Source organism: Botryllus schlosseri, chromosome 12, assembly GCF_051294905.1.
Source record: "Botryllus schlosseri isolate E-star chromosome 12, Bs_hap1, whole genome shotgun sequence".
NCBI classification, from domain to species: Eukaryota; Metazoa; Chordata; class Ascidiacea; order Stolidobranchia; family Styelidae; genus Botryllus; species Botryllus schlosseri.
In genome coordinates, this window is record NC_137247.1 from 5,607,699 (window position 1) to 5,631,367 (window position 23,669).

At 41.4% G+C, this 23,669-nt stretch overlaps 2 protein-coding genes across 2 annotated transcripts; both read right to left on the minus strand.

Moving 5' to 3' along the window:
• Positions 1-262: 262 nt before the first annotated feature.
• On the minus strand, positions 263-15,826 carry LOC145452891 (apoptosis-stimulating of p53 protein 1-like). The gene is made up of 7 exons (XM_080331017.1): positions 15,649-15,826; positions 13,919-14,094; positions 12,604-12,818; positions 10,008-11,651; positions 5,707-5,914; positions 4,020-4,144; positions 263-2,977 (listed from the first exon to the last, which is right to left on the minus strand). The coding sequence occupies exons 1-7, from the start codon at positions 15,824-15,826 to the stop codon at positions 2,878-2,880; spliced, it is 2,646 nt and encodes an 881-aa protein (XP_080187143.1). The 3' UTR covers positions 263-2,877.
• A 50-nt stretch (positions 15,827-15,876) lies between these two features.
• Positions 15,877-19,547, minus strand: LOC145452892 (casein kinase II subunit alpha-like). The gene has a single exon (XM_080331018.1). The coding sequence runs from the start codon at positions 19,429-19,431 to the stop codon at positions 18,322-18,324; it is 1,110 nt and encodes a 369-aa protein (XP_080187144.1). The 5' UTR covers positions 19,432-19,547; the 3' UTR covers positions 15,877-18,321.
• Positions 19,548-23,669: the final 4,122 nt, after the last annotated feature.

Sequence of the window (23,669 nt, forward strand, 5' to 3'; positions counted from 1 at the left end):
ATGACTCGACTTGACTCGAGTCAAAGACATACAAGTGAGATTGACTTGTTACTCGGAGCTTTGTGACTTGGTTACAACCCTGTTAGGAATAAACCTGTGTCTGTCATATTCATAGAACTGCTACCCGACTCGCCGTCTACTTAACTAAATGATGAGGATTGATCCGACAAGAATAGAGTGCCCGCACGTATCAACCACAAACTGACAAAACCTGTCGCCACAAACCGTGTGGAGTACCAATAGGAGTGTATTACGATAGGAGTATATTACGAGTGCTTTATTTTAAACATTTGATATCACAATGGTTAGTGGGCGTTATAATTAATACCGATAATATACCAAGAAACGTGCAACGAATGGAATGAAATATATGATACAAGAAATGATCGGTCTAGCGATCATGCATCGGACTGAGAATATGTGGGAAGAGATCCTTTCGCCCGTTAGCGTAATCCGGGGACAATGTCGCATAAGCCCATCCGTATTGGGTAATATATGTAACACAGAGAGAGGTGATCTGTAATCCCCCTCAAACAGCACCGGAATCTGGACCTTTAAGCGCACGCCTCAGCATAGGCTGGATCATTAAACTATCGAGTGTTAAATGTTACATTCAATAATTAAACTGAAACACAGTGACGTCACAACACTCAGATTACGCTACGAGATGAAAGGTATTTTACCTCGACATCAAGACCATGCTCATTCCCAGCCAGGGTACAGAGTAGTGCTATTACAGAAGGCAAAATGGCAGATTTGATGCGGCATTGCGGCTCATATATCAGAGCCAGCTGCTGGACGAAATGTAAGTTCACAAACAGAAAAAGCAAGAAAAGAACACATAACACTGACTTCGACACAACACGGGACATTCACAGTTACATGCCAACATCACCGACACCTAAAAAACACACCATTCACTCACGAACAGTACATCAAGGATATGAGGGTATTCGATTTATGCCAGTAGTAATTGAAATAAAATGACCCATTAGGATTCCAAGTAGCCCCATGATTTGCAAAGTAACTGTAAATCATATTCACAATGTCCAGAGAGCACAAGTTTGAACTACATTGAGTGAGGTGGCATGGCAAAAATACAAGTCATTACATTCTAATATCAAACCACCATTTGAATACTATCAACTCATTTGGGAGAATATTTTTCAAACTTCAAATCATTTACAGACTTTGGCCAGGAGTCAAAATAGAACAACATTCTCCGCCCTACATAAAAATCAAACCAAGCAGCCATCCAAATTTCCGGTGGGGTCAAGTCAAGGCTGACCAATTGTCGGTGTCAACATCAGATAGAAAATTAGGGGCATCTCTAACCTGTTCTGTATCAAACCATAATCACCTGTTTCGATCACAAGAAGTGGATCATCATAGGGAATTTAAAATTAAATGTTCAGTAGACATTCCAGTGTTCGATAACTTGTATAACAGTACCAATCGCAGTATAAAATTCAGATAAAAGTCACTACCAAAGGAAACGCTACCATTTGAGTGTAAAAATATTTCGGAAATGTTACGTAAACACATATGAATCGTGGAAGCACCGACACATGACATAAACAGTATTATCACAGAATTTCGATTAGTATCTAGTACCATACCGCGTAACGCATGTGCTAACTGTACCGAAATAATATGAAGAATTTGTGTGAGAAGGCAAAAATACTGTATCAATAGACGCACAAGACTTTAACTACCACTTTGAAATGTTCCGAGGGCTATGAGAGTAATGAATTATTGAAATCAAAGACAATATTATTAACCTTATTGTATCTATCAGCAGTCTTAACCTCAGCTCATGTTGTGATGTATCATCCGCAACTTTTGAAACACAATACACACACGTTTTGTTACAGACTAACAAGCCAGAATCTGTTCTGTACAAAGGCGGCCATTGTTGGCGTCTCACAAACGGGTGAATGGCGCTGAATAAAACATGATTTCAACACATGTAGTACCTTTCACGTAACAAATCACTGGTACGCACAGCTGAGCTGTGCGACGCTCAACAAATTTAGTCACTTGACTGAGTGTAGACTAAGGAATCGAAGGGGGTGATGTCAGATTATATTTTCACACATTTCATTGATTATATTTAACCTTTGGCGGTGATACAATAAACGGGCTTACAACTTACAATTGACCACAGGTTGTAAGGTGACATATTACAAACGTATCATAAGCATAAAATGACCACAACTAGACCCATATCATCTCGAATAAACTTGCCTTTCTGCAGTGCAGTCGCTGCAATTCTGATCGTAACGGCGGTGATCCACAAAAGTAGATATCGGGGATGCATCCCGATGGCGAGTTCTCATAAATAGGTCGAGTGGTAAGCGAGAATTTGAAATGATAAGCCTCATTCCACTTTAGCGTCTATTTACCAACGAGAATTGCAGTTTGATTCTATTTGCCAACGTGGAAGACTTTGAAATCACGATCGGTCGCATCACAGCGTACGAAACATTAGTGCAAAGCTTCCCATGTTGGTAGAAATGATATTTACGCGTCCCGATCATCCCACAGCATTGCGAAAAAGAGCATGAAATTGGTGTTGTCAAAAGAAGTCAGGTTTATCGTTAATGTGATGTGGTACCGACATCATTTTATTTGTGGTTGCGTAAAAGGTACGTATGTGAACTTTCTACGTCATTTATACTCTTACTCGACTTGCAAGTATTGGGCAGGTTGAAATCTGGCCATGAAATCCTCCGATTGAACTTGGAATATTGCGAATCTGTTATTTTGCGGATATAATCGAACGATATCCGGCTAGAAATGCATTTTACATTGGCGGGGGGAGGGGGGGGCAGTCTTTCGGCAAACCGACGTACGAAATCGACAGAATCGTGATTTTCAGTCCCTGTGCGGCTTGATGCGCGGCCACATCCCGAGCAGGTTTCTGGCAATGTAGCCCTCGCGATCTTGCTTCCGCGCCCACCACCATTCCGATTCACTGAAAGAAACAGGAATATAAAATGATATTAAATAATTCAACATGCACCTTCCGACACTTCCGACGGTATCGATATTGTGACATTCACAACTCAAACATACGGGATGAAAAACGCTCAACTTTGGGCGTTCTAAATTGAATATTCATGGCCGCGGCCCGTGGCGGCATCACGCCGGCCATGTTAAATTTTAAATGCGCCAATGCTAATCCAGTTGTCAGCAGCAAGGCAATACAAAAATATCGCAATTTTAAATTCACGGTATGGCACAAAATAACGCACGGGTTCCAATTTTCATCACTCGTCTCTCAGATTTAATATTTTATATCCAAAATTCGTTTTGCATCATGATCAAATATGAGTCTAGTCCGTTTCCGGCTTTGACTGCAATTTAATTGAAAAGTAGCACAGAAAATTGTAAATGATTCCACAACAGCCTTGAACATTTCGATTTCCGAAAATTGTCGCCGAGATTGCGTTTTACGCAGTGCATGTTTCATTGTTTACGAGATATCAGGTACTCGCTGATCGACAGCACTGCCACACTCGCCGGCAAACTTGTCACACGCGCAAGTTCGTCAACACGAGAACCTTGTATAATCGTCATTTCCGCATGCGCTAACCCCTAACCCCTTCTATCTTTTTCAAACCCCTATTTTTGTTTTGGCTGGCTACGTGCCTGATCATGGGTAATATTGAAAGCCTCGGATTCATAATATACTTATTTGTCTCACTCTATACTTGTTTATTTGAACAGATAAAAGACAGTTTCTGGGCCTATTTTTCAACTATCAGTCCTGATATAAGAGACTAAGTCATACAGAATGTGTCGAGTCATGCGCAATTACTCGAGTCAATATACAAATTGACTTGAGACGAGTCGAGTCGCGATTAGAGTCATTACAACCCAGGTTAGTGATCTATAGTTTGACGAACTCACGCCTGTAATTTACAAAACAGCATATGACTGAGTAACAGCATAAAAAATTATGATCACAACTCCGAAAACGTCACCAAGCTCAATTCCGCAGTTACAATACTTACTTTTCGTCGCCTCTACGGAGGATGGTCATGATGTCGCCGTCTCGGAACGACAGCTCATCGTCTTCAGCGGCGTCGTAGTCAAACAACGCAAAAACTTGGCCTTTATTCACCATGCCAAACTTTTCCTGCACAAAATGCGTAAAATATTAAACAAGACTGTCATTTCTGCCATGTTCCATCGCCAAACGCTGGCGGCCGAGATCAACAGCACAGGCGAAAAAGCAGCCCAAAATGACAGACTGAACTGACGGCTTGACAAGTACGCAACAGGAATGCCCGATATCTGATCAACACACCAAGGCGTCATGTCATATTCATAGGATTGTTGCAGTATCACGTGGGAGAGACTTGTACGGGCTGCTGGATTTTCAAAATGCGCAACTAGGACTAGAACTTGAACTACTCCCAACTAGAACTAGAACTGACGAACTAAAGCACAACTAACTAAGATAGTAAATGATAACATAAATTACAAAATCGCAAGATATTCAGTAGTTAATCGACCATCAACTACCTAGATTGGTAGTTTGGACTTTTTAGACTAATGCTACTTTAATACTACGCAAAACCAGCAGAAAATATGAAATATCAAGTCTGTTAGAGAATGTTATCGGGACTGTGAATTGCGAATGACGCTCTGCCTAAGATTGTGGTTACGAATTACGAAACCGTGAGATCGGAAAAGTGAGACTAACACACCATGGCCTTGAGCAATGCTTGTAGACCAAAATTAGGTTTAAAGAGCCATTCTTCGCTGGAATTAATTTCCCCGTGCTGTTATTTCATGTGCCTAGTTTATGTATAATGTGCTCATTATTATACAGGAGAGAGCGTTTGAGGATAGCAACAAATGCAGAGACTTGGCGCGCTTCGTTCCTTAAAATTCAGATTTCTATTTGAACTTCCAATCAAAAATACATGAGGCGGCACTGAAAAACCGAGTTGCCAACATCATTGCTATCAAGCCGAACTCAATTTACAAATCAAACTTCCGCAAACAATGAATCCACTGTGCAAACAACGGGCCGGTAGTGCCTAACAATAGACAACCGGGGAAATTAGAAAATTGTGCCTACACAAGCCTTCAGCAATGTCATTCAATTTGCTCACACTACCATTTTTAATGAGGTACTTGGAAATACCGAAAACCAAACTTCGTTGATAACGCCATCTCAAATTTTCCATTTCATTGAAAAATGCATGTGTTTACGTCAACTAGATTAGCATCACTTTGTGGTAACATAAGTAAGTGTAACGAACACAGCCTTGGCCCTTAAGGTGTTGTCTATTATTGTCTATTTTATCTCTTTATTATCTGAAAGGCAAGGCTTGCATTCATGAAATCCACGGGCATTCAAGGAAAAACAATGCAGACTGGAGCAGCGATAAAAATTAGATATTTTCAACCCCTAAAGTTGATATCATTCGACAATGAAGTTCCTACACGAAAGTTGAAGTTGAATCATATCATATTCATAATGAATAAACACATAGTCGTGATACAATTGTTGATATACGATGTTCTTTCCAATTCTCTATTTGTTGCTGACAGACGAGTGTCAGCCGAAAATATTCGTGTTTATTTCGATATGAATATATTATTCAATTGTATATTGAAGTTCTGCACCTACAAGAAGCTCCCAGAAGAGACTTAAGAATAATCGAAGCCCTACGGCTTAACCCGCACCTGAATTCCCACCAAGTAGTCGAAACACTGCTGATAACCGTCGTCCAGCTCCTCGCATTTGTCAGCTGCGGTCTCACCATCGCTAATCGTCGTGGCAAAGATACAGGCCCCGTTTTCGACAAGAAACTTTGCCATGTTGAGGTTATTGCAAGATGCCGCGCAATGCAACGGAGTCCAACCGTCGGTGTCAGCCGCGTTGATATCGCTCCTGTACAGGAAGGGCACAGTCAAATCACGCACGGCAAGTAAACACTACCAGTCTGTGAAGTTTGTCATATACCGGTAATTTTTAAGAATGCAGCGATCAATTGAAAAACAGCTATGTCTAATTTAATTTATATGACGCATTGGAAATTCAGAAAATCCACCAAAGAAACGTGCCAGCCGTTCGTCAAATATAATCGAGTATCACGTTACTCGTGTAGTGTGCATGATATCAATGGAATCGGTACCGTAGCAGCACTTAGGCACCCCGCAAAACGCTGGTCTTGGGCGCCCCATAGGGTGATCAACCAAAGATTTCGGAACCTCTGAAACGCACCAGACTTAAAGAATTTCTTTGGTGTGACGCATGGATAATTTTTCTCCACGGGCGGCAATTGTAATGTGGCGCACAGATTGCCAGGACCAGAATATTAGCCGACACCCACTTGGGCGCCTATGGACAATAGGGGGTGTTCAAAAATGACTTTTTACTCAAATCGTACTGGCTACTTGATAAAATTGTTAGGTTACGTAATTTAAGCCTACACACCAAATTTGGTTCAATTCCAGCCAGTAGCCGCATTGCTACGGGAGAAGAAAGTTTCCATTAATTATATAAAAATATATAACATTAAAATTTGAAAATATTCTCTTCAAGTGTTAGGTTGTCTATAGAAACGATGCTCACCAAAAGTGGAAGTGGAGTTATTGCCGTCGAAAAATTTGAATTTGAATAAAATAGTATTTACGGTGGGCACCACTTTAATAGATGCCACTAATTAAAGAATTGGTCACCGTAAATACTATTTTATTCACAATCCGGATATTTCGACGGTACTAACTCCGCTTCCACTGGTTGGAATTGAACCAAAATTGGTGAACATCGTTTCTATCGACAAATTAACACTTCCATGGGGTGAACAGAAAATTTTCAAATTTTTTGTTATTTATTTTTATGTAATAAATAGAAACTTCCTCATCCTGTAGCAATGCGGCTACTGGCTGGAATTGAACCAAATTTGGTGTGTAGGCTTAAATAAGGTAACCTAACAATTTTATCAAGTAGCCAGTACGATTTGAGAAAAAGAGTCATTTTTGAACACCCCTAATGGACGAGGGAAAATATGACATATACGGTACATCAGTTTCGGCCTACATGAGGCGTTTTTTTTGGGTCAAGGTGTCGTCACACACCGAGCTATTTGGCAGCACACTTTGCAGAGTCGCATGTTAGCTGAAACGTCATTTGTCAACGTCTTGGTGTGTCGTGACGTGGTATTGGCCGACACCGAAATGCTTATCTCTATAAATTGCGTGTTTTTTTCTTAGGGAAGGGGAAGTCATATTGATAACACGGCATCAACTAACAATAAATTGCGCGGAACGTGAAGAAAATTTGAAAAGTTCTATAAATATATGAAAAATACTATAATTTATATGAATTTACGATGTCATTTTGGGACCCCTTCGAGCTTTGTCTCCATATATTGGGGGGTCCGGGGTGCGTCACTTACAGTCTGAATGGAATGTGCTTCTTATTTTTACCAAGAAAAACACAATGGTCAAACTGGAATTAGTCTCAGGTGATATACAAATCATTGACCCTTTATGGAATGGAGTCATATGATTACACATAAACTTAGTCCAGACGCTACAAGCTACACACCAGGCGCGCGCAGGAAGTGGATTGAAATACCAATCGCATTCTGATTTTTATCTTTGTTTGCCGACCAAACCTACATCATACAACCACAACATTGTACAAGCAGTGTGAACAAGAACACGCCTGCAGTAAAACAGGACTATCTCATCAGTCACACGTTAAAAAATTGTATCATACACTCAAACACAGACCAATCCACCAAGTCACAGGAGTCATTTGAATGTAACTCAACACCTCGTAAACTTTCCAAATAACCACAACTTCAAACTGACATCCCAGCAGCCAGATAGTAGATTATTCTGAGTGATTGAAAAGTGAACGCACACACCAGAAACAGATTCAGGAATTCAATATTAATCATGAAAGAAACTATAAATGTTATTACGACTAATGAATTGCACAAAAACCTTCAAGGTGTTGTGTTATGCCTGTGACAATGTTTAAATTTGTATTTAGAGTTCTTAGTTACCGTTAGCTTAATTCCTATTTATCGTTCCCACTGATGTGGTATCGTAACAAAATACTTAAAGGTCAGACTGATCCTTCAAAACAAACCAGTTCATGGTTAAAAAGTAGTACCGTATATATACTTTGGACCTATAAATGAGGTTATCATTAGCTAAGGCATTTACTAGTGAGAATAGAGTATTAGATTAGTAACTTTATTGAAATGCACTATCCAAACATGATACTTATCTCTCAATCTCGAAAGGAATCATCAAACCACAGATAATCCCATACTACTGAAACACACAAGTAGCCTCAAGGCAAAATAGTTGAGGAATGAGTCACTTGTAGCTAGTGAAAAAAATAACATAGCAATTACAAGGAACACTCATGTCCAGTTTATACAGATGGCTTGTGAATTCTATTTTTAATCTTACCCTATAAGAGAAACACAATAGAAACGTAGTGGAAACTCAAGTTTGGATGGAACATTGTGTCGGCAGTACGAAAATCATAGAAATTGCAGTAACAGATATTAAGACAGTGTAAACCTGTATTCAATTACATCTATGGAATACGTTTGCGGAATCAACTGTGACAAGTATGGTGTTAGAATGTTACAATCTGTTACATCTTACATCAATTGTTTATCAGGAACTACAATTTGACACTCTCAAATCTCTACTCCCGCTGATATCAGTGGAAGCACACACTGTTGTGAAATTTCCTCCCGATCATCATAAAACCACGACACATTCCAACATGTTAATGTCATACCAAAATCCTGCACTAGTTTCCAGGTCAACATTTTGAATTGCACATCAAAAATATGAATCAAGTTTCCCTAGCAGTTAAATTACTGAGACAAGATATAAATTTATATCCCACACAGTCATTTAAATCAAGCCATATTTCTTAATATAATGTACTTTGACTACTACCCTTTGGTTTAGTCTTAGAAAACATTGAATTTTGAGGTCTAATTGTTATGATTCCCGACTTATCAATAAAAACATCTGTAATAAATTATCCACGGCAGCATAAGGGGCGATAAGAACAATGTTGAATCGTATGAACTGGATAACATTATTCGGATATCCGCAGTTTCAAAATCCGAAAATAGAATTCGAATTATTGACCAACGCATAAAAAGTGCCACATCAGCCACGCAGCCCACAACCGAACTCTGATAACCCAAAAGTGCCGCATAAACTGAAGCCACGCTAGCGGATAACCTTAGAGATCAGAATTTTTAAAACAAGCACAATGACCAAGTGCGTCAGTCAAATTAATGTGGCATGTTAACCGGATATAGTTTTTTGAAAATCGCACCTAGTTGCAGCATCATGGGCAGTTTCCATTAGTCTCAAAGACGCACTCCTGTATTTCTAAATCTAGCAACCTACATTTGACTGCCAAGACTGTACGACCCACCGACCAAATCAATTTTATAAACTACCGTACTCTAGTACTTCTGTCCCTGTAATTTCTATCATTGAAATTGCAAGATACATTTTCGTGACTAGCGCAAAACGACCAACACCGACTACACATAGGTACAATCTTCAAAAACACTAAGTATTCCACAAATGATAGGACTGCGTAAAAAACTAAAGATTCCGTCACCGTAATAAGGTTTCATGGACAACTATAAAATTATCAAGATTTGACAAATTAGATTAGATTTAGAAATCCTGTATTTGCAAAAACTTGGAAATTGATTTATATTCTGAATTAGCAATAAATCTCGCAAAGAACAACGTCAGTTCGTATCAAGTTAGAGTTCCAATCCCTGTACACCAGGCTAGTTTCGCACTACTGTTTTCAGGAAAACCAGAAATTGATTAGAATTATAATTAGAGCATAGAAACATTTCACAAATAATGGATTAAAATTTGAATTAAAGCAAACTAGATTACCAGCATTTCGTTTAACTTGTCCAAGTTTAAAATACACGAGTGTACATTATACAAGAAAAAAAACTTACCCGTAATGAACCAGAAACCGGACCAGCTCCGCGTGCCCCGCGCAGACCGCGTTATGCAACGCCGTGATACCTTCGTCGTTGGCCCCGCTCGGGTCCGGCACCCTGTCTATGATATCCCTCACCAGTTCAAACTCCCCTTCCAAGGACGCGTCCAGCAGAAGTGCCAGCGGGTCAAAACGAATTCGTATCCCCTTCGGAATAAACCCGGGTTTTTTCAAGTTACTTTTCGTCGGGACTTTGTCGAAAGGCAGCTGGGGCACGACTATGGTCGGACCCGTCCCGGAAGAAACGTCGGAAGCGGCGTCAAAATCCGCCGGGACCCGCGGCGGTTCCTCCGGGGCAGGCTGTTCTTGCATGCGGCTGAAAGCCTCCGTGATTTTACGCAGGTTTTTCTGCTGCGACGCAGACGCGTAATCGGCCGTGGACGAAGTCACCGGGGCCGGCGGCGGGGGCCCGGATTTAACATCGGCGGGCGGGACGTACGCTGGCGGCGGGACGTCCGGATGCGCCGCGGCTGGGGCCTGATCGCCACCGGGCCTGTAAAACGGAGTGTCCGCTTGTTTATATATCTGCTCGTATATAGACTTTGGTATGGCGGGGCCTTGCGGACGCTCCTGCTCCGTTATAGAGCTGCGCTTTTTCAAAGGCCTGGGGGCGTGCGCGAATTTCCGCCTCACCGCCTCAAAAGTAGACGATTCTCCGGACCTGGACCCGTTCGGGTAAGGCGGCGGGGGGTGCCCAGCCGGAGGCTGCGTGTACCTAATATTCCCGTCCGGCAGGACAGTGACATTGGATGGTAAATACGATGGTGTTTTCGGTGCTGGTGGTTGCTTGTATGCGAACAAATTAATGCCGCTGTTCGGTTGCGCGGCGGGGCTACCATTACCCGGGACCATCGGTCTAACCGTCGCTTTCGGACTTTCCCCGGGCAGCTGCGATTTCTTTTCAAAAGCGGCCCGGTTGGCCGCGAAATTACTCCCTTGCAGATTATCGCTACTCGCGGACTTTGCGAGCGCCGGTTTTTGATTAGCGGCCGTGTCTGGGGCACTGTACGTGTTCTGCCGGGGATACCCGGGTCTGTGCGTGCCTTCCGGCGCGGGCCTGTGCTTCATGTGTAAAGCGTCGTATTCCTCACGGGCCTTTCTCTCCGTGGCTTGCTTTAAAGGTTCCACCGCGGCCACTATAGTGTGCATGGGCGTCGAGGGCGCGGCGTACTGCTGCGCTTGAGACTGCCCGCTCGTATTATACTGGTCCTCTGGCAGTCCCGCCACTGCCTTCTTCTTTTTTAACCTATCGTTCAGATCCTCAATCTGCCTGTCCAAGTCTCTTGCGTCCTCGTTCCGTTTCTTTAACGCGTTACGTTGTTCGTCGAGCCGTCTCTGCTGTTCGTTATTCATCAAGTTCAGAAAGTCGAGTTCCTTTTTTAGTTTCTCCAGCTCCGAGCCGGTCTCGGGGGCCTTGTCGACGCCCTGGTTCTGTCGGTCGTCCTGGGCCGGGGCGGCGCCAAGCTTGTGGTTTTTCAGCTGCTCTAGCTGCTTGGTGAGGTCGTCTACTTTGGTGATGGCACGCGTCAGTTCGTTTTGTTTCTCTTCGAACAGCGTGCGGACGGCTTCCAGTTCCACGGACAGCGTGGTGTTGTCGTTTCTGCGAAATGAGAGACCCGTCACTTTCATCACGACAAAAAATTCCGCGCCACCCGATTACAAGTAAAAGAAGCGATTTCCGAGAAAAGTCAAAGCTACTTCCAAGTAGAGAATAGAGAACTGAAAAGCACTCAAGAAACCAGTTTTCAGAAGTAGATTAGGTCGAGACGTCCCATACTTTTGGTAGTCGATCGAAAGCATATAGTTACTGCGCAAAGGGGGCTTTTTCGCTCCGTCGTTACAAGAGAGCATTCAAAGTCTAAAAAGCACGTAGTTTCGCCCAAAAAAACTGCAGAAGTGGAAACAGTTGGGGAGCATAACCACTCAAGTAGTGCGAGAGAGAATAACCTACTCAAGTACTCGGCAGGGTTGTGATGACGAGTCATGACTCGATTCGAGTCGATTACATGGTGACTCGAGTCAATTTTTGTATTGACTCGACTTGTACTCGAGTCATTGTGCATGACTCGAACCAAGTCATATGACTAGAGACTAGGACAGTCAAGACAGACATTTCATTGTAACTTCGAAGAATAGTAAAGTCACCACAATATTGGTATTTCGCCTATCAGTACTGGTACTTGGAAAATAGAGCCAGAAACTGTTGAGACTGAGGTATGAATGCGTGCCATTTTATATCACTCGAGCAGAGTTGAAAACAGTGGGTTGAACCGAATTGAACTGAACAGTGAACAGGATGACTCAGACTCGAGTCAAAACACTATGACTCGGACTCGACCCTCTACTCACTGACTTGGACTCGGTGGTGAATTGAAAATGACTAAACTTGACTAGAGTCAAAACTATAAAAGTGAGATTGACTCAGAACGTTGTGACTTGGTTACACATTCAAAATCGACCACGACTTATATAACATGAAAATTCTGTGATCCATCTCGCGAGATTTCAAAACAGATTCATCGTACGACCAGCTACTGCCAGAGCGAGCCTACCTTCTCTGATCCAGCTTCCCTCTCATTGCCCGGATTTTTTTCAGCTTGGCTTCCTGCGCCTCGGCCTTCTCCCGGAGACGTTTCAAACGGTCGTTCTCGCCCAGCAGGGCCTGCTGCTGTTGGGCCTGCTGCCGCAGGAAACGCAACCTCTGTTCTTTGCCGACGAGCGACTGCTGCTGACGTTCGATTTGAATCTGCTGCTGATGCGCTAAATCCTGCGGGCAAGACAGAGTTCAGTACGAATTTGGGTTTGTAATCTCGTGGCTTGTGCGATTTCGAGAATCCGACGACGGACGGGCACTTGATTTTGTTGTACTGAACTAGGCACCACAATAATTTTACACGCACTTTACTGCAATACTTTGTAGTATGTGGCATTTTGAATATCCGACAATTCACACTCACTTGTTTTGTGGAACTCGGCTGCCCCACTATCATTTTACTTGAGCAATCATTTTACAGTAACAGTTTGTAATGTGTGCTGTTTTGAATATCCGACAACTGACCGGCAGTGGTTGCTATACTCAACTAGGCGCCATATTGAGATTACTCTTCAAACAATCATTCTAAAGGAACATTTCGTAGTATAAGCCACTTTGAATATATCCAAAAACTGAAGACTATTGTTTTTGTTGTTATCTGGTTGTTTTTGTTGACGGGCAAGTTCTAGTTCTAGTTGCAGTTTTGAAAATTAGTTTGCCGATCAACTAAAAAACATGTGTCGTCATTTGGTGCGAATCGCGATACCGGGGTTCTGTTGCGAGATGTACTTGCAGTCATTGCTAGCTCAGAGACGTCACTATAGTGACACAGCTAGGGGGTGCATTTTGGGGTCGGAACACCTCCCCTTTCGCACTCAAAACGCCGCCGTTTTGAAATGCCGTTTATATCTTCAATATTTTCTGATCTCATTTGCTATTCGGTAAGTCGTATTTATTAGTAATTGGTTGTGTTTTAGTTTGCTAGCTGCGGATTCTCAAAGGTTATTAGTTCTAGATTGAGAGCATCGAAAACTGAGTAGCTCCAGTTTTACCTCTAGTTGTGCATTTTGAAAATCCAATAGTTTGTTCACGTCTGTTGACGGCACAATTATTTGACAGCAATAGTTTGTAATATGTGCAGTTTCGAATACCGAACAACTGACAAGCAATTGTTCTTGCTGTAATCAACCATCAACCTCACCACGAGTATTTTACAATAATTTCACAGTAATAACGGCGACCAGACTAGTGTTTGTTTATTTTATCATCAACAGCCAACACATATATCGAATATGAAACTCATTCACACGATGAACAGAAGACATTTCAGTTACCTTGAGCTCTGCCAGAGACAGGTTCCCTTGATTTACGTTCAACATTGATTGTTCGTTATTCCAGTTGCTGGAGCGATCCATCAGTGCGCCCGCGCTGCCTGCAATGTGGCGGAGGTAGAACTGGACTTCTGGGGCGTACGACCCCCATTGTTGCAAAATTGTGTAGGGTTTTTCACCTGAACAGTTGATCTCACGTTAGGATTGGTCACCCCATGAAATTACTCAAAGAAAGAGTGGCCCATATAGAACAAAATATACTGATCAAGTCGGGCATATTTTTCATAAACATTAAGCAACTTATCAGTCTCGGTCATAAATTGACATATAGCCCATTTACGAGTTCTTCAAATTTACGAAAATTATGGTGGACTATCAGCATTAGGAATTCGATAATTCAATAGGACTAGACAGTTGACTGGTCAAGTGGTAGAAAAGTCACAGCATGACAACGCAAACTAACATCTCCCGGCGATAAGTGCGTAACACTCGCAACGCAAATAGTGCCCGATTAATGACAAATAAAGGACAACTGAGAAATATCAATCGAATAAGAGATGTACATGATTTAATTACAACATATCACAGCAAGGTAACTTCATGGCACGACTCATGACATTGTCAAAGACAATTCAATTTCAATGACACACAAAAATAACTACTATAAGAGGTAGGTATTGTTGTGAAATGACGGATAGAACCCGAGGAGTCTTACATCAAACAATCTGAGGAAAGAAATATGCGGTTTGATCAAAAACTCAATTCATCTGCAGTAATCGCTGATTTCGGTCATCATTTCAATCGATTTACATAACCCTGACGAAATGATGCATCTTGGAACATCAAATGAAGCATTACCCTATTTAGCACAAAAATAATATATATAACCTCATAATTACAGAATTATCTCCATTAAACACATCCAGTACACTCAATTACTCATCTCTTTATCAATTCAACAAGGTTTATGACTAATTTTCAAAACCTATATCATTATCTCGCATACCGCAGCCACAGCATTTGAAATGTCTCAAGCAATTACCAGCCTAAGTTCATGACAATCCAGGGAATTACATTTAATCGCAGGCACATAGTATCCTATACTAACCATCATGATCAGTCATGCAATAAAATATTCAAGTATTTCTCATAACAAATTGATCTGATCCATCGTGAACTCAGACTGATACAGAAATGTATTGAAGATTACCATTTCATTTATATGTGCATCCCAACTACACTAGTGCTCATTCTAATCCTTGCAAGTATGCACTCCATCTTTTATATATATATTCATACTTTTATGTTTTTACTATCACTTGTGTGCAGCACCCTAGTGTAAGTGTAAGTCGGAGCGGGGCCTACGATAAGTATCGTAGGCCCCGGTCGGAGGGATGATATATTGCCATATATGGTGCTCTATAAGTTATTTACTTATTGTTATCATAAATAAAACAGTACACCAGCTGAATCATATAGATACACTAAAAAATAGTAACACAATGGTACGAAAACACACTTTGATGGAAATTACAACATCCTCAAGGCAAATTATATAGTTTCATGAATAGCTCAACTGAATAAGCTAACGACGTAAATGTAGGAAATTTTGATTCACTAAACTTGTAATGTAATGGTTGCGTCAATTAAAGTACATATACCTCTAGTCTAGATCCCACTCTACATTAAAAATAGAATACAGCGCTCGACAGAATTCTGCCTACGATACATACCTTCGCTAACTTCTCTTTCATTGCCCCGCCACAACTCGGCCAGATGGCAGGCAGTCTCCCCGGGCTCGCGACATAGTTGAATCACATCCAACGCGGTCGTGTTGGGAGTAATGGGAACTTCTACGGCAGAATTCCTCTCGTCGCTCACGTACACTTGAATTACCTTAGGAATCATCATTCGCCGGCAGTCGCTTTACAGTAGAATCATACTAGTTTTAAGTCTAAGCCCTAAATGTGTAATATTCACAGCAAAATGAAGGCAGACCATTTTTGGGGACATACAAATACACGAAAAGAACGACATTCACATACGGCCCCAAAATTACGATGACTTTCACAATTATTCAAGTAGTAACGCCACCCCTTTGTTGTTCAGCAATCAGGGTAAGCGGCGACGTAATCAAGGTAAAAAAGTACACAACACATCACTGTCATGACACAACAATATCCAGTTGTCAAATAGAAAATTCAGAATCGATGCATTCGAAAGGGAAAACCAGTGTTGTCCAATTGTAAACTCTATGACCGAATAAATGAAACCAGGCAAATTGACATTGGATGATACTGTCACGCCAGGGTAGGGCTTAATCTGATAGCAGGCCTAGTGCAGATGACAACTTGCACACTGCACAGTCTTCAATGTACCAGCTGGTAATGTGCACTTGAGACTGGGTTCAACCATTCAGTGACCAAATGTGAGATTGATGACAAGGAGATCGATCTTGAACTCGGGCACTGGGAATAAATAGAAGCCATAACACATAGTGGATCAATTTCAACACCTAATCCTCTCAAGCCAGTATAAATGTGACATACGCAGCAGTATTCTATTCAATTCAGAAAGCCATCCAAGATAGTGCACAGATCATAATATGTAGTTATCGTCATTGACAAGTGGAAACAAGCAGCAGCATATGATTCAATGCACTGTCTGAAATATGTAAACCCGAGTAAATGTGAAGCACAAAACATCATCCCACGAACCAATCTTAACCAACTGGATATTTGCGATACCAAGTTGAGATACCCGCACAAACAATCGGGGCAAAGTTCTAACTTCTGCCGTCAAAGTTTCTCATTAACTATAGGTAGTGTCTGCACGTTGGGTACATCGGATTAAGTTCTTCTCAAGATAATCGAGTGGAATCACATTGAAGAGTGAGTCGATTTGGTTTACTTCAAATTAGATTCAACAATTCCACGGTTCAACAGCCTCTTGAAGGGGCGGGGATTACAAAGTTTCGGGTATAGTGTCTGCTATTGAGTTCCATGCTGAATTAATTGTTCGGAGTTTAATATCAACTGGTAATTATTCATGCTGGCGAGTATCTCAGCTATACTCAGCCGAAGCACGGCTCGATTCACCACAACCTAAAACTTCGAGCTATTCCTACTGCTGTGCAAGCAACAAATTCAACTATTCGAAACACTAAGCTGTGAAATATGACAAATGCCTTCATATCGATATGCCAGTCCGATGGACACACAAAAATTCGCAATCAAATAACCGTAATTACAGTAATTACAACACCAGAATTATGAAACCACAAGAACGTATCCAAGAAATAATATCCAAACAAGGAAATAGCAAAATCTTGTTTTTGACACCGCAATATCACAGAATTAGTACATTGTTAAAGCAGCTATAATCGTATGTTAAAGTCACTTACCCTAACTGAGATATTCAGAGGTGCAAAGAAGCGATATTTGCGGTGAAATAATTGAGATTCACCACCCATTGAAAGTTATGTTTTTAGTTGGAGTTGCTTTTTCAGACATTCCTGCAATAGTTTGGGTCACATTCGAGGAATATATACTTAAATCAAGTTAAAGAGTTGCATCAATCCAAATTGAGAATAAAGTTGAGATTTGAACCTTTGATGCTACGCGTGCTGAACACACAGAGATGAGTTTGATATGAAGTCTATTTTTGAAGTTTTTTGAACCCAGTTTGTGTTAATTTGATCACAAGTTTATCATTAATATGATTTGGGAATTACATATTCATAATCATACACAAGGATTGCCGTAGTGTTAGTTAACGGTTCCAAGACTGAAAGATATTGGCTCAATTTGTCATAATCTCAATTTGATACTATTGCAGTAAATTACATCAATGGCACTGAAATTACTCCAGCATTTAAATACCGTAAAGCAGAATAAGTAAGGGTGTAGAAAGTCACGCACTTTAGATACTTGTTAAAGGCATGAAACGTATCCCATACTGGCATTCTACTGTAGGGCTGACAGGTATCAAAATAAGTGGTGGTGATGTCGGCGAATACCCCAGCAAAATGCTCATGTCTTGAGATACCAAGGATATTCGGTAAGAAATGCGACTGGCCTGCCACCTCAGATCCAACATTTCAATTCCTAAATATTATCAAAAGTAAATACCAACTATTTGATTGGGAATTAGTTCTTCGCAATATCACCTAAAAAGAGATAAAGGGAACAAAGTCTTTGTCGAAAGATGCTCAGTAAGTTCCGATGTGATATTCCTGCGATTTCAGGGGTCGGGTAGGACGCGGAATTGAAATGGCATGCAAGATTAAATAAGATACTTCGTTGCACCTACACAATATCGGTTTCACCAAACGACGAAAAGAAATTGGAAAATGGGAATATACAACAACAATGTCTCAAGGCCTTTTTTGCTGGACTTGAAAGCTCTTACTGGCGTGCCGTGTTACCTTGTACGTTAGCTGATCCTTGCATGACGGTAGATTGTGACATTCCCATGCCGGCAGACAAATCTTGGTTTACCTGTGGATTGACGGAGACTCCGGCTTGCTGTGCTTTTACTACAGGAAAAAAATATGGGTGATCCATTGCCTCGTGCGCGGTCAGTCGCGATTGGTGGTCGTAACGCAACAGATTATCGAGAAAATCTAGGGATTCCGGGCTGACCAGATGCTGGTTGTCGGTGTGGATGAATCTCTCCCACCGTTTCCGAGAGTGACGGCCCAGGATATCGTTGAACCGCGGGTCGAGCTCGATGTTGTACTTTTCGATGTAATCAAACAGATCCTCGGTTCCTAGAACTTTGGCGATTCGCACGAGCTGGTCGTAGTTGTCGTGGCCATGAAAAAACGGTTCTTTGCGAAAAATCATCGAAGCCAGCATGCAGCCCAAACTCCACATGTCAAGGGAGTAATCATAATACTGGTAATCTACGAGTAGCTCCGGGCCTTTGAAATAGCGTGACGCGACGCGGACATTGTATTCTTGGCTAGGATGATAAAATTCCGCCAATCCCCAATCGATCAGCCTCAACTTCCTGTTTTCGTGGTCGATCATGACATTGTGCGGTTTCACGTCGCGATGCATTATGCCCATACTGTGGCAGAAATCGAGTGCTCTCAATATTTCAAACATGTAGTATCGGATATCGTAATCTGTCAACGTCTGGTACAATTGCTTGAAATCTATATTATTTACATGCTCAAAGACGAGGGCGGGCGTCCTCGACACTGGGTCTTTGACGATGTCGAGCAGCGTGATTATATTCGTTCCTCCGCGGAGATTTTGCAAAATTTTTATTTCTCTTTTAATTTTTTTCTTTTTTACCGGTTTTAATATCTTGACGACGACTTTGTTATTACTGGTGATGTTGATTGCTTCGAACACTTCGCTGTATTTTCCACGGCCTAGTTTTCGGACGAGTTGATAGTCGTCCTGACTACGTCCCCAGTCGACGACGTGACTTTCATAGTCCCAATATTCTCTCGGCCTGTGCGTGTTTACTTCAGGGTACACCCTGGCCCGACTTGGAGTCGCCATGAGCAATAAATTATACGCTTGGTAATAAACCAGAAATATAATGGTACTGCTGCCCAGATAGGCTCAGCGGTATTAACCGACAAATAATCTGAATAACAGAATCAGACGAGCATTCAATATACAGTACTTTTAATACTTCCAAAAATTCTTGAAACAAATGTAGGCTACTACAATTGTTTTCTACCGCCAAGAAGCTTTTCAAAGAATTTAGTCACTTTTCAAGATAATTTACATACAAAATGGCGAATGCGATTAATAAATATTTTGTCACTTTTTCGACAGCAGGCAGACATCGAACAATGTTCACCATGATCACCAATAAATGTTTCTCATGACCACGTCAAAATAAATTTGCTTCGCATTGGGATTAGGGTCGGGGGAGAGAGATATTAGGCTGGATGAGGGGGGTATTAGGGATGGGGAGGGTGATATTAGGGTTGGGTAGAGGGATATTAGGGTAGGAGGTGGATTAGGGATAAGGTTGGGGTAAGGGTATCCCAAGATTGGGGTTGGGGGTGACGTGTATTAGGGTTGAGAGTATCGTGTCCTACCCCCACCCCTACGGTTCTTCCCACCCTAATCTTGGGATACCTAACTCACTTCCAACCATAATATCGCTCCTGTAAAACTATAATATACCCCATCTGGCCACCTTCAACCCTAATATCCCCCCACCTCCAACCCTAATCTTGGGATACCCTTACCTTATCCCTAACCCACCTCCAGCCCTATAATATTCGTCTGACCAAAGCAAAAAAAAATATTTTGACGCTTATAAATTTTGACGTCCTCACCATCACAGGAAACATTTATTGGTGATAATGGTGAACATTGTTCGACGTCTGCCTACATCTAAGAAGCGCCAATATTTCTGCGTGTGAAAACAGTTTCAAGAACACTCTTTCTATAATTATAATCTTGCTATTTTTATATACACCAGTCACCATGGTTATACTCGACTGTTTTAGTCAGACTGGAAACCAGAGTTGTTGTCGGCAATATATTGCGCGTGACAGAAGGCTTTCTTACAGAATTATCACGTAATTAAATGGAAGATTGCGTGTGACGTTGCCATCAGTGCCAATGTGGATTTTATAGCAAATCTCCGGCAGTTACAAAAGTTCAAAGTTTGCTTAAGCTCGTTATATCTGCCATGGAATAATTTACAGTCATATACACTCATGTAAAATGTAATACGGTATATAACTAACATAATCCGGTAAAGCGTTATCAGCGAAAGTATATACCGAAATGTATTTATTGTCATATCACAGCACAGCTCACTGGGAGAAATGGCATCATATATTTGTTGTAAGATTTTTAAATCTCTTTTCTCAAGTGGTCTGACTGAGTGAAGGTTTTTACTGGTCATACAGGTGCTAAATAGGCTACAAAAGTATATTCTTTATAAAGTTCATGTTTGAAAACGCTGAACAGAATACACATACACAGCACTATATTGTATCAAATCAGCGATAAAGGATTAGGTTTTAAAAACCAAGTAAATGCTGATACAGAAAAGGTCCGGATTCAACACTGAAAAAGTCCGCTATTTTGAGTATTATAGCCCTGATACACACCGTATACCCGTACGCGTATATAGGCCTAATACAACTTTTGATGCATTCTATCATCTATACCACTGTCTGTTTTAATCCTGACGTACTTTAGACGAATAACATGATAATAATAAAGTTTTTCTAATTAATACCAATATGACGAGAACAACGAGAACGAGAAAATTACAACTTGCATAAGATTTTACTGGAACGAAGGTATTCCGAGCCACGACGTAGCTATCAAAATGGTCACGAAACTTGTCTCCAAGGAGAAAATGACTGCAACACCGCATCATATTTTCGGAATGCGAGTTTTATTGCACGAATGAATGTGACTGTTAGTTGGAATATTAAAAATACAACAAATTATGCCTTTTAGGATCTTATTAGTATCGTCGGGAATCATTAAGCCGCAATAGCTTGAAAAGGTGTGGTACAGATCTGGCAAGAACAAAATCAATACCCTTCGCCAGGCTAACCCGCCCGACGGGAGATGACGTCATATTATACGGTACATCACACTGGCGAGAATAGAGCATTCTTGGCGCGAAATTGTCGTGCGGACTCCAAAACTACCAAAATATTATGTTCAATTTACCAATTGCGCATGAGTATTGAGTATGTAAAAAAACACTCAATATCACGAAAAATTAATTCAAAGAGAGGTATCTACTTTCAACGGCTACTTCACCTCGGAGTCAAAAGCGTACGAGCGTAACAATTAATTTACAGCGTAAATTACGAATTCAACTAGCCATTTATCATTATTATTGGGTATTGGGCCATTACCGCGCCACGACACACCAAGACATACAATCAAGTTTTAGGCCATATAACATGCGACTCCAAGAAGTGTGCCAGAACGATTGGCAGCGAGAAAAGCTTGGCCGAAAAGGTCTATGCCCTTATGCAGATTAAAGACTTCGCTGTATATACAAAATGCATGTAGGTTTAATTGTCCATAGGCGCCTAAATGACTGGTGCCGAATGTTCCTGTCTTTGCAATCTGAACCTCACAAGACAAATACCATCCCGCTGGGAAAAATTTTATGCCAGTGAAGAAATACCAATTTGAAATCGTGTGCGTCTCTTAGTTTAGAAGCCTACGTTTGGGCGGTTCTATATTTTTTGGTATAGCAGACTGGAAGTCACGAAATAACATCATGTAACGAAGTTATATCAACGGTTCCGCCCGCCCGAAGATGTTTAATCATTATTTACGGGCCCTCCCGTTTTCAAGACACTTCACTCAGCTCTACCGGTAAATCTAATTACGTGAGTAGAGAGGACAATAAATTGATAGCATATTATATATGCAATCGCCGATCTGATTGACCAATTTTATCATAAATTATCGAGAATTTTCGCGCTTCGCGCCGGCTCACAATACAGTACAGGTAATTTCGTGACAAACGCAAACAACGTGATGGGAGGGGGGCTTTTATGACCCTATGGCAGGGTTGTAACCAAGTCACATGGCTCCGAGTCACAAGTCAATCTCACTTTTATAGTTCTGACTCGAGTCAAGTCGAGTCATTTTCAATTCTCACCGAGTCAAGTCCGAGTCCAAGTCATCGTGCAGAGGTTCGAGTCCGAGTCATAGTATTATGACTCGAGTCCAAGTCCAAGTCATTCTGTTGACTGCTCAGTTTCCAGTGAAAATTTTGCTAAATCCACTTTTATAACTATGTTTGGTGATATCAAATGGTTTACATTATATGATACTATAATTTTCCTCACTTTAAGCAGTTTCTGGTCGCATTTCCAAGTACCAGTACCAATAGACGAAGTGCTAATAGGGTGGTTACGTTACTATTCTTCGAAATTACAATGAAATGTCGGTCTCGGCCGTCTGAGTCTCGAGTCATATGACTTGGTTCGAGTCATGTGCAATGACTCGAGTCCAAGTCGAGTCAATACACAGATTGACTCGACTCGAGTCGAGTCATTTCCGTATTTTGAGAAAATGACTCGAGTCAAGTCGAGTCATCAGAAAATCGTGACTCGAGTCATTACAACCCTGCCCTATGGGAGCCCAAGACCCACGTTTTGGGGGCCTGACGAGGTGCTGTTTCGTTCCTGCCAACGGATATACGCCCGAAGATTTTTAATTATTATTGAGTGATCCTACCTTTTCAAACACACCTCACTCAGCTCTACCGGCCAATCTGATTACGTGAGCAGAGAGAAGATCAAAATTGATAACAATGTATGCAATTCCCGATCATACTGACCGATGAAATCATGAATACTAGAAACTTTGCGCGCTTCGCGCGCTTAGGCAACAAAAGTTGCCCCACTAAAGACACTCCCAATGAATATGATGAATAGTGGTAAAGAGTGTACAGCCGGAGGGGGGTCTGGGGGGCTTCGCCCCCCAGACGTTCGGTCTATAACCAACACCAAAGTTTTTTTTGGGGGGGGGCCTGACGAAGTGCTGTTACGGCCCTGCCTATAAGCCAAGGTGGGTGTCTGATTCCATAGACTACTCCAAGTCGTTTCAACACCTTTCTATCTTTTCATTGTATCGCAGTTTTGTGGTGTTTTGAAATTATGAAAATATTGATAAACTGATACTGTTTCAAACTGATAAATAAATGACATTGCCATTGGTTACACCGGTTCCTTTGCCCTTTCACCTTCGGTATGTCTGTTCCGTAATGTATACGTAGTTTACAG